The sequence below is a fragment of the Hyla sarda genome, chromosome 8 (assembly GCF_029499605.1).
Source record: "Hyla sarda isolate aHylSar1 chromosome 8, aHylSar1.hap1, whole genome shotgun sequence".
NCBI classification, from domain to species: domain Eukaryota; kingdom Metazoa; phylum Chordata; class Amphibia; order Anura; family Hylidae; genus Hyla; species Hyla sarda.
In genome coordinates, this window is record NC_079196.1 from 184,506,173 (window position 1) to 184,518,618 (window position 12,446).

Here is a 12,446-nt window from a genome sequence, read left to right on the forward strand (position 1 = left end):
AGTTGGTGTTACGCCTAGCGCTCCGGGTCCCCGCTCCTCCCCGGAGCGCTCACGGCGTCTTTCTCCCTGCAGCTCCCCGGTCAGTCCCGCTGACCGGGAGCGCTGCACTGTCACGGCCGTTGGGGATGCGATTCGCACAGCGGGACACGCCCGCTCGCGAGTCGCATCCCAGGTCACTTACCCATTCCCGTCCCCTGCTGTCATGTGCTGGCGCGCGCGGCCCCGCTCTCTAGGGCGCGCGCGCGCCAGCTCCCTGAGACTTAAAGGGCCAGTGCACCAATGATTGGTGCCTGGCCCAATTAGCTTAATTGGCTTCCACCTGGTCCCTGACTATATCTGACCTCCTCCCATGCACTCCCTTGCCGGATCTTGTTGCCCTTGTGCCTAGTGAAAGCGTTTTGTGTGTCTAAAGCCTGTGTACCAGAACTTCTGCTATCCACCCTGACTACGAACCTTGCCGCCTGCCCCCGACCTTCTGCTACGTCCGACCTTGCTTCTGTCTACTCCCTTGTACCTCGCCTATCATCAGCAGTCAGAGAGGTGAGCCGTTGCTAGTGGATACGACCTGGTCACTACCGCCGCAGCAAGACCATCCCGCTTTGCGGCGGGCTCTGGTGAAAACCAGTAGTGACTTAGAACCGGTCCACTAGCGCGGTCCTCGCCAATCCCTCTCTGGCACAGAGGATCCACTACCTGCCAGCCGGCATCGTGACAGTAGATCCGGCCATGGATCCCGCTGAGGTCCCTCTGCCTTATATCTCTGATATCACCACGGTGGTCGCCCAGCAATCCCGACAGATCGCCCATCTAACCCACCAGCTGTCGGAAATGTCCACCATTGTGCACCAACTTCAGTCGCAACTTCAGCAGCAATCATCTCCTCCGCCAGCTCCTGCACCCCTTCCGCAGCGAGTGGCCACTCCTAGCCTCCGCCTGTCCTTGCCGGACAAATTTAATGGGGACTCTAAGTTTTGCCGTGGCTTTCTTTCTCAATGTTCCCTGCACTTGGAGATGATGTCGGACCAGTTTCCTACTGAAAGGTCTAAGGTGGCTTTCGTAGTCAGCCTTCTGTCTGGAAAAGCTCTGTCATGGGCCACACCGCTCTGGGACCGCAATGACCCCGTCACTGCCTCTATACACTCCTTCTTCTCGGAAATTCGAAGTGTCTTTGAGGAACCTGCCCGAGCCTCTTCTGCTGAGACTGCCCTGCTGAACCTGGTCCAGGGTAATTCTTCCGTTGGCGAGTACGCCATACAATTCCGTACCCTTGCTTCTGAACTATCCTGGAATAATGAGGCCCTCTGCGCGACCTTTAAAAAAGGCCTATCCAGCAACATTAAAGATGTTCTGGCCGCACGAGAAACTCCTGCTAACCTGCATGAACTCATTCATCTAGCCACTCGCATTGACATGCGTTTTTCTGAGAGACATCAAGAGCTCCGCCAGGAAAAAGACTTAGATCTCTGGACACCTCTCCCACAGTCTCCACTGCAATCTGCGCCTAGGCCTCCCGCCGAGGAAGCCATGCAAGTGGATCGGTCTCGCCTGACCCTGGAAGAGAGGAATCGCCGTAAGGAAGAGAATCTTTGTCTGTACTGTGCCAGTACCGAACATTTTTTGGTGGATTGCCCTATCCGTCCTCCACGTCTGGGAAACGCACGCTCGCACCCAGCTCTCGTGGGTGTGGCGTCTCTTGATGCTAAGTCGGCTTCTCCACGTCTCACGGTGCCTGTACGGATTTCTACTTCAGCCAGCTCTTCCCTCTCAGCCGTGGCCTGCCTGGACTCTGGTGCCTCTGGGAATTTTATTCGGGAGTCCTTGGTGAATAAATTCCGCATTCCGGCGACCCGTCTTGTCAAGCCACTCCACATTTCCGCGGTCAACGGAGCCAGGTTGGATTGCACCGTGCGTTACCGCACGGAGCCCCTCCTAATGTGCATCGGACCTCATCACGAGAAAATTGAATTTTTGGTCCTTCCCAATTGCACTTCCGAAATTCTCCTTGGACTACCCTGGCTTCTACACCATTCCCCAACCCTGGACTGGTCCACTGGGGAGATCAAGAGTTGGGGTCCCTCTTGTTCCAAGGACTGCCTTAAACCGGTTCCCAGTACTCCCTGCCGTGACCCTGTGGTTCCTCCTGTATCCGGTCCCCCTAAGGTCGTTAGGGACTCTGCCTGCCACAGAAAATGCCTCTCCCCCCCTCCCAGTCCACTCAGGCAAGCCTCGGTGCCTCCTCTTGGCCCTCGTCCTGGTGTCACACTGCCCCGTGCCAGGCCTCGCCCTCTGCCCTCCCTCCCCATTCCCACTCCTGCTGTACTGCCTGCCATTGAGGAAACCATCCATTCCTTCCCGGTGTCCTCATCCCAGGGGAGGCAGTCACCGGACAAAAAAAAGGGGAGACCTAAGGGGGGGGGTACTGTTACGCCTAGCGCTCCGGGTCCCCGCTCCTCCCCGGAGCGCTCACGGCGTCTTTCTCCCTGCAGCTCCCCGGTCAGTCCCGCTGACCGGGAGCGCTGCACTGTCACGGCCGTTGGGGATGCGATTCGCACAGCGGGACGCGCCCGCTCGCGAGTCGCATCCCAGGTCACTTACCCGTTCCCGTCCCCTGCTGTCATGTGCTGGCGCGCGCGGCTCCGCTCTCTAGGGCGCGCGCGCGCCAGCTCCCTGAGACTTAAAGGGCCAGTGCACCAATGATTGGTGCCTGGCCCAATTAGCTTAATTGGCTTCCACCTGGTCCCTGACTATATCTGACCTCCTCCCATGCACTCCCTTGCCGGATCTTGTTGCCCTTGTGCCTAGTGAAAGCGTTTTGTGTGTCTAAAGCCTGTGTACCAGAACTTCTGCTATCCACCCTGACTACGAACCTTGCCGCCTGCCCCCGACCTTCTGCTACGTCCGACCTTGCTTCTGTCTACTCCCTTGTACCTCGCCTATCATCAGCAGTCAGAGAGGTGAGCCGTTGCTAGTGGATACGACCTGGTCACTACCGCCGCAGCAAGACCATCCCGCTTTGCGGCGGGCTCTGGTGAAAACCAGTAGTGACTTAGAACCGGTCCACTAGCGCGGTCCTCGCCAATCCCTCTCTGGCACAGAGGATCCACTACCTGCCAGCCGGCATCGTGACAGTTGGTAATATTATTCCTAGAGACTTTAATGGGATTTTCACTAGTGAAAACTGCTTCCCTATCTAACCCATGCAGTATCTGTCACGATGCCGGCTGGCAGGTAGTGGATCCTCTGTGCCAGAGAGGGATTGGCGTGGACCGTGCTAGTGGATCGGTTCTAAGTCACTACTGGTTTTCACCAGAGCCCGCCGCAAAGCGGGATGGTCTTGCTGCGGCGGTAGTGACCAGGTCGTATCCACTAGCAACGGCTCAACCTCTCTGACTGCTGAAGATAGGCGCGGTACAAGGGAGTAGACAGAAGCAAGGTCGGACGTAGCAGAAGGTCGGGGCAGGCAGCAAGGATCGTAGTCGGGGGCAACGGCAGGAGGTCTGGAACACAGGCTAGGAACACACAAGGAAACGCTTTCACTGGCACAATGGCAACAAGATCCGGCGAGGGAGTGAAGGGGAAGTGAGGTATAAATAGGGAGTGCACAGGTGAACACACTAATTGGAACCACTGCGCCAATCAGGGGCGCAGTGGCCCTTTAAATCGCAGAGACCCGGCGCGCGCGCCCTAGGGAGCGGGGCCGCGCGCGCCGGGACAGGACAGACGGAGAGCGAGTCAGGTACGGGAGCCGGGATGCGCATCGCGAGTGGGCGCTACCCGCATCGCGAATCGCATCCCGGCTGGAGACGGTATCGCAGCGCACCGGGTCAGTGGAGCTGCCCGGAGCGCTGCGGTAGCGAGAGAGAAGCGAGCGCTCCGGGGAGGAGCGGGGACCCGGAGCGCTCGGCGTAACAGTACCCCCCCCCCTTGGGTCTCCCCCTCTTCTTAGAGCCTGAGAACCTGAGGAGCAGACTTTTGTCTAGGATGTTGTCCTCAGGTTCCCAGGATCTCTCTTCAGGTCCACAGCCCTCCCAATCCACCAAAAAGAACCTTTTTCCTCTGACCGTCTTGGAGGCCAGTATCTCTTTCACTGAGAAGACGTCAGAAGAACCGGAGACAGGAGTGGGAGAAACTAATTTGGGAGAGAAACGGTTGATGATGAGTGGTTTAAGAAGAGAGACATGAAAGGCATTAGGAATACGGAGAGAAGGAGGAAGAAGAAGTTTGTAAGAGACAGGATTAATTTGGCACAAGACTTTGAAAGGACCAAGATAGCGTGGACCCAGTTTGTAACTGGGGACACGAAAGCGGACATATTTAGCGGAGAGCCATACCTTGTCTCCTGGAGCAAAAATGGGGGGAGCTCTTCTTTTCTTATCGGCAAACTTTTTCATGCGAGATGAAGCCTGTAAAAGAGAATCTTGGGTCTCTTTCCATATGGTGGAAAGATCACGAGTCACTTCATCTACAGCGGGCAAACCAGAGGGCAAGGGAGTAGGGAGGGGGGGAAGAGGGTGACGGCCGTACACCACGAAAAATGGGGATTTGGAGGAAGATTCAGAGACTCTAAAGTTATACGAGAATTCGGCCCATGGTAGAAGATCTGCCCAATCATCCTGGCGGGAGGAAACAAAATGTCGTAAATAATCACCCAAGACCTGGTTAATTCTTTCTACTTGTCCATTGGATTGAGGATGATATGCAGAAGAAAAGTTTAATTTAATCTTGAGTTGTTTACAGAGAGCCCTCCAGAATTTTGACACGAATTGGACGCCTCTATCCGAGACTATCTGTGTGGGCAACCCGTGAAGACGAAAAATGTGTACAAAAAATTGTTTAGCCAACTGAGGCGCTGAAGGAAGACCAGGAAGAGGGATGAAATGTGCCATCTTGGAGAATCGATCAACGACCACCCAAACAACAGTGTTGCCACGGGATGGGGGTAGGTCTGTAATAAAATCCATACCAATCAGAGACCAAGGCTGTTCGGGGACAGGCAGAGGATGAAGAAAACCAGCGGGCTTCTGGCGAGGAGTCTTATCCCGGGCACAGACAGTGCAGGCTCGCACAAAGTCCACGACATCCGTCTCCAGAGTCGGCCACCAATAGAAGCGAGAGATGAGTTGCACAGATTTCTTGATGCCTGCATGACCTGCGAGATGGGAGGAGTGACCCCATTTGAGGATTCCGAGGCGTTGGCGTGGAGAGACGAAGGTCTTTCCTGGAGGAGTTTGCCTGATGGAGGCTGGAGAAGTGGAAATCAGGCAGTCAGGAGGAATGATGTGTTGCGGAGAGAGTTCAACTTCCGAGGCATCCGAAGAACGAGAGAGAGCATCGGCCCTAATGTTCTTATCGGCAGGCCGAAAGTGAATTTCAAAATTAAATCGGGCAAAGAACAGAGACCACCTGGCCTGGCGAGGATTCAGCCGTTGGGCAGACTGGAGATAGGAGAGGTTCTTGTGATCGGTGTAAATAATAACTGGAAATCTTGATCCCTCCAGCAGATGCCTCCATTCCTCAAGTGCTAATTTAATGGCTAGAAGCTCTCGATCCCCGATGGAGTAGTTCCTCTCCGCCGGAGAGAAGGTCCTAGAAAAAAAACCACAAGTAACAGCATGCCCGGAAGAATTTTTTTGTAGAAGGACCGCTCCAGCTCCTACAGAGGAGGCATCAACCTCCAATAGGAAGGGTTTAGATGGGTCAGGTCTGGAGAGCACGAGAGCCGAAGAAAAGGCAGACTTGAGCCGTTTAAAGGCGTCTTCCGCTTGAGGAGGCCAAGACTTGGGATTGGCATTTTTTTTGGTTAAAGCCACGATAGGGGCCACAACGGTAGAAAAATGTGGAATAAATTGCCTGTAATAATTGGCGAACCCCAAAAAACGTTGGATAGCACGGAGTCCGGAGGGGCGTGGCCAATCTAAGACGGCAGAGAGTTTGTCTGGATCCATTTGTAGTCCCTGGCCAGAGACCAAGTATCCTAGGAAAGGAAGAGATTGGCATTCAAACAGACATTTCTCTATCTTGGCATAAAGTTGATTGTCACGAAGTCTCTGAAGAACCATACGGACATGCTGGCGGTGTTCTTCTAGATTGGCAGAAAAAATCAGGATATCGTCCAGATATACAACAACACAGGAGTATAAGAGATCACGAAAAATTTCATTAACAAAGTCTTGGAAGACGGCAGGGGCGTTGCACAGGCCAAAGGGCATGACCAGATACTCAAAGTGTCCATCTCTAGTGTTAAATGCCGTTTTCCATTCATCCCCCTCTCTGATGCGGATGAGATTATAAGCACCTCTTAAGTCCAGTTTGGTAAAGATGTGGGCACCTTGGAGGCGATCAAAGAGTTCAGAGATGAGGGGTAGGGGGTAGCGGTTCTTTACCGTGATTTTATTAAGACCGCGGTAGTCAATGCAAGGACGTAGAGAGCCATCTTTTTTGGACACAAAGAAAAATCCGGCTCCGACAGGAGAGGAGGATTTACGGATAAAGCCTTTTTTTAAATTTTCCTGGATGTACTCCGACATAGCAAGAGTCTCTGGGGCGGACAGAGGATAGATTCTGCCCCGGGGTGGAGTAGTGCCCGGGAGGAGGTCAATAGGACAATCATAAGGCCCGTGAGGAGGTAGAGTCTCAGCTTGTTTTTTGCAAAAAACATCCGCAAAGTCCATATAGGCCTTAGGGAGACCGGTTACAGGGGGAACCACAGAGTCACGGCAAGGGGTACTGGGAACCGGTTTTAAGCAGTCCTTGAAACAAAAGGGCCCCCAACTCTTGATCTCCCCAGTGGACCAATCCAGGGTTGGGGAATGGAGTTGAAGCCAGGGTAGTCCAAGGAGGATTTCGGAAGTGCAATTGGGGAGGACCAAAAATTCAATCTTCTCGTGATGAGGTCCGATGCACATTAGAAGGGGCTCCGTGCGGAAACGTATGGTACAGTCCAATCTTTCATTGTTTACACAATTGATATAGAGGGGTCTGGCGAGACTGGTCACTGGGATGTTGAACCTGTTGACGAGAGAGGCCAAAATAAAATTTCCTGCAGATCCGGAATCCAAGAAGGCCATAGTAGAGAAGGAGAAGGCAGAGGCAGATATCCGCACAGGCACAGTAAGACGTGGAGAAGCAGAGTAGACATCAAGGACTGTCTCACCTTTGTGCGGAGTCAGCGTACGTCTTTCCAGGCGGGGAGGACGAATAGGACAATCCTTCAGGAAGTGTTCGGTACTGGCACAGTACAGGCAGAGATTCTCCATGCGGCGTCGTGTCCTCTCTTGAGGTGTCAGGCGAGACCGGTCGACCTGCATAGCCTCCACGGCGGGAGGCACAGGAACGGATTGCAGGGGACCAGAGGAGAGAGGAGCCGGGGAGAAAAAACGCCTTGTGCGAACAAAGTCCATATCCTGGCGGAGCTCCTGACGCCTTTCGGAAAAACGCATGTCAATGCGAGTGGCAAGATGGATGAGTTCATGTAGGTTAGCAGGGATTTCTCGTGCGGCCAGAACATCTTTAATGTTGCTGGATAGGCCTTTTTTAAAGGTCGCGCAGAGGGCCTCATTATTCCAGGATAATTCAGAAGCAAGAGTACGGAATTGTACGGCGTACTCGCCAACGGAAGAATTACCCTGGACCAGGTTCAACAGGGCAGTCTCAGCAGAAGAGGCTCGGGCAGGTTCCTCAAAGACACTTCGAATTTCCGAGAAGAAGGAGTGTATAGAGGCAGTGACGGGATCATTGCGGTCCCAGAGCGGTGTGGCCCATGACAGAGCTTTTCCAGACAGAAGGCTGACTACGAAAGCCACCTTAGACCTTTCAGTAGGAAACTGGTCCGACATCATCTCCAAGTGCAGGGAACATTGGGAAAGAAAGCCACGGCAGAATTTAGAGTCCCCATCAAATTTATCCGGCAAGGATAGTCGTAGACCAGAAGCGGCCACTCGCTGCGGAGGAGGTGCAGGAGCTGGCGGAGGAGATGATTGCTGAAGCTGTGGTAGTAGCTGCTGTAGCATCACGGTCAGTTGAGACAGCTGTTGGCCTTGTTGCGCTATCTGTTGTGACTGCTGGGCGACCACCGTGGTGAGGTCGGCGACAACTGGCAGAGGAACTTCAGCGGGATCCATGGCCGGATCTACTGTCACGATGCCGGCTGGCAGGTAGTGGATCCTCTGTGCCAGAGAGGGATTGGCGTGGACCGTGCTAGTGGATCGGTTCTAAGTCACTACTGGTTTTCACCAGAGCCCGCCGCAAAGCGGGATGGTCTTGCTGCGGCGGTAGTGACCAGGTCGTATCCACTAGCAACGGCTCAACCTCTCTGACTGCTGAAGATAGGCGCGGTACAAGGGAGTAGACAGAAGCAAGGTCGGACGTAGCAGAAGGTCGGGGCAGGCAGCAAGGATCGTAGTCGGGGGCAACGGCAGGAGGTCTGGAACACAGGCTAGGAACACACAAGGAAACGCTTTCACTGGCACAATGGCAACAAGATCCGGCGAGGGAGTGAAGGGGAAGTGAGGTATAAATAGGGAGTGCACAGGTGAACACACTAATTGGAACCACTGCGCCAATCAGCGGCGCAGTAGCCCTTTAAATCGCAGAGACCCGGCGCGCGCGCGCCCTAGGGAGCGGGGCCGCGCGCGCCGGGACAGGACAGACGGAGAGCGAGTCAGGTACGGGAGCCGGGATGCGCATCGCGAGCGGGCGCTACCCGCATCGCGAATCGCATCCCGGCTGGAGACGGTATCGCAGCGCACCGGGTCAGTGGAGCTGCCCGGAGCGCTGCGGTAGCGAGAGAGAAGCGAGCGCTCCGGGGAGGAGCGGGGACCCGGAGCGCTCGGCGTAACAGTATCTTTTAGTTATATGATAAACATGATGAAATACCTTAATGTAATAGATCTCTCTGTCATCCAATATTAACTCTAAATGTCCATTTCTTGAATTTCTTGATGAGTCAATGCGTCCTGCGCAAAATATAAAAGGAATCAATTTTAGATACCGCAAGTCTCTCATGTAATGCAAATATACATAAATGACAGTTTTAGTGAAAAATATATCATACTTCATTTTATTTTTTATATTCTTTAAAGTTCATTCTACTGATTGATAAGGTGGAACCCTTATCTGAGTGATAAGATGGAACCCTTCTGACAAAAAGGAAAGATTCTACAAGAAGCAACAACAGAAGAACTTTTCACAACAAATTTGTGACGATGGCTTCAGCATATTTTGCTGGGGATATGTCTGTGACCCCCATTACTTCAAATTTGTAATATCTAAAATCCAAATCTTCTTAGATGTTGCAGATGGAGTTTACTAATAAAAAAAAAAACTACTCTACCTCCTTTGACTGCATGCTTGCAGGAGGAGATCACCCTACAAGTAAGGCTAGCAATTCTACTTCATGGAAGACATAGTTACTTTAAATGACTTACAGCAGAGCAGACAGAAACAACACCTGCACTTCCCCAATATCCAGCTTGGATCATGCTTCTTGCACACTGAAACAGACTCACCACCCCAATGCTGTGCTCAGTAGTACATAAAAGTTAAGGCAAACAGTCCACACAAATAATCCACGAAATAGGGAAGAACTGTGACACTAAGCACAAGGGAACTTTCTTTGCAGCAATCATTTAATGGGTCATATGGTCATGAGAACACAGCTTACAGGGAGACAGACTGTTTTGTGTCACACAGCACACATTCTCTAGCCTTTGAGCTAACCTCCTAGGTAGAGTCGTAGCTTGTAGCTTCAGGGCCCTGATGCAAAATCTGCTACAGGGCCCCATATGCCAATTATTGTACTGCTCTCTTATGGGGCAGATTTCCTCTGGGGCCCCCTTAGGCACCAGGGCCCCGGTGTGACTACTACCTCTATAGCTACACCCCTGCCCTTAGGGACTAGATGAAGTGTTCTGTGCCACATGAAACAGTCTGTCTCTCTGTGAGCTGCAAAACAGCCAATCATACTTTATCCAAAAAATCCCATGAAATTGGCTGATACAAGTATAAAGTTAAATATGTACTTCACATCTATTGACGGTTGGTAGGCTACTAGACATGGTAATATATCAATAGTGTTGCTCACGAATATTCGCAATTCGAATATTATTCGCGAATATCGCATATTCGCGAATTCCGCGAATATAGCGCTATATATTCGTAATTACGAATATTCATATTTTTTTTTTCACAGTACACATCACAGTGATCACCCCTCTCTGCTTCCAGCTTGTGTGGTGTAAAGAAGGCTGTAATACTACTGTGTGAGACTGGCGTGCGAAAATTCGCATATACGAAAATTTGCATATGCTAATCTTCGCATATGCGAATTTTCGCGTATGTTAATTTTGTATATGCTAATATTCACATATGTTGATTTTCGCATACGCGAAATTTCGCATATGCGAAAATAAAACGAGAATATAACGAATATGCGAATATTCGCGAATATATGACGAATATTCGTCCATATATTCGCGAATATTCGCGAATTCGAATATGGCCTATGCCGCTCAACACTGTATATCAATAGTAGTGACATGCATATTTAAATTTTTTAATCTAATTAAATTCAATCTTAAAAGATTATTGGATGTAATGTGATAGACTACAGAATAACCTATTTATAAGGTGAAACAGCCAAACATTATGCCCTGATTAATGGTGTCACCCACCCGAAACATGTCGGTGTTAGCTTTCCTGAATGACCTGTGATTGTACTGTACATATGGTCTAAATAAAGATCTAAACTGAGTTCTATTTCTTGCTAATATGCAATTCTGTACAGTACAAAAAGAAAAAAAGGCAGCTCCAATGTTACCACCAAACAGCTCAAAATGTACTCATCTGGCCTCTATTAGATAAGGAGGATTAACATTTATTGTATTTGCTGGAGACTTTTTCAACACATACAGTAAACCAACACATGGCCTTAGATACAAACGCTAGTATCTAGTAAAATGTGCATATACCTGAATATTAATGCTGATGTATCTAACCACCTTTAGATGTAAGATATACAATGTTTTGTTGTGAGAAATATGCTAACTGTAGTTCCACATAACTTACCATCCAACTGAACCTTCTTTTTTGGATGTAAAAGCTTCAACCTGAATTTCCTAAGCGGTATGTTATAATATAGGTCAATACCAACATCCCTTTTAATCTCAGATTTTGGAGTTCCCAGGAAAAAGTGCAAAGTGGATTCATTCGGCAACCAACCATCATTCTGGAAAAAGAACAGATGAAAAAAAGTCATCTTTATTTAACACTCTATCTACGCATGTGCAGCTGTAAAGCCTCATCTGCCTCTTCCTACAAGAATAATGGATACCATGGACTGGTCTGTGTTAAAGGAGTAGTCCAGTCCTGAAGAACGTATCCCCTATCCTAAAGATAGGGGATAAGTTTCAGATCGCGGTAGGTCCGACCTCTGGGGCCTCCCGCGATCTCTTGTACGGGCCCCTGCAGCCCTCGGGAAGGGGGTATGTTGACCATAGCACGAAGCGGCGGCTGAGACACCCCCTCAATACAGCGCTATGGCAGAGCCGGAGATAGCCGAAGGCAGCGCTCCGGCTCTGCCATAGAGTTGTATTGAGGGGCGTGTCAGCCGCCGCTTCGTGAGGTGGTCAACATACCCCCTTCCCGAGGGCTGCCGGGGCCCGTACAAGAGATCGCAGGAGTCCCCTGCGGTCGGACCCCCCGCGATCTGAAACTTATCCCCTATCCTTAGGATAGGGGATACGTTTTTCAGGACTGGACTACTCCTTTAAGGTTCACTGTTATCATTTGGAGCATGCATGCAGGTAGATAGGCCCATACCAGGGCACAACTTAGCTTTGAGACTAATATATATTAGCACAATCTGCATAATAACAGCTTATGTTACATATTAAATCTTTTCCTATAACTGGATAGTATGAGCCTTTGTTGATCTCAGTAGAATGAACAACAAACAGATCTAGCAGGTGCAGCTAAAATACTTTTAACTACTTTATTTATCCGATCCATGCATTACAAAAGTCACTTAGCAGCCAAAACACCGTTGTGTATCTGGTCCTTAATTATGGTCACCATCACCCTGATCTCCTGCCCGGTGCCCCCGTGGTCTAAAGATTTGTGTTTAGAACACTGGCTCTCCTCGTGCCAAATGACACGCTCCCTCCATGCACTGTCTATGGGAGAGTTGGAGATACACAAGTACAGCCGAACTAAAATCTTCAGAACATCAGGTGCCAGGCAGGAGATCGTGGGGGGTCCCAGCAGTTGGACTCCCCATGATTATACACATCCCATATCTTGTAGATAGGACATAAGAATAAAAGTACAGAGTTTCCGTTAAAGGGGTAGTCCGCTGTCCCAGAGCTCGAAACATTTTGTTCCGAACACTGGGTGCAGACAGCGGTGGTCCTGATGTCATTACCACGCCCCTCATGATGTCCCACTACACC

At 50.8% G+C, this 12,446-nt stretch overlaps 1 protein-coding gene across 5 annotated transcripts in view; it reads right to left on the bottom strand.

Annotated features, from left to right (window-relative positions):
• Positions 1-12,446, bottom strand: part of LOC130283871 (uncharacterized) — a 417,906-nt gene that overhangs the window by 237,358 nt on the left and 168,102 nt on the right. For all 5 annotated transcript variants that reach the window (XM_056533499.1, XM_056533498.1, XM_056533496.1 and 2 more), the window contains 2 exons: positions 11,065-11,224; positions 8,875-8,954 (listed from right to left, as the gene is read on the bottom strand). In XM_056533499.1, the coding sequence (XP_056389474.1) occupies positions 8,875-8,954; positions 11,065-11,224 (240 nt within the window). The remainder of the gene's footprint in view (positions 1-8,874; positions 8,955-11,064; positions 11,225-12,446) is intronic.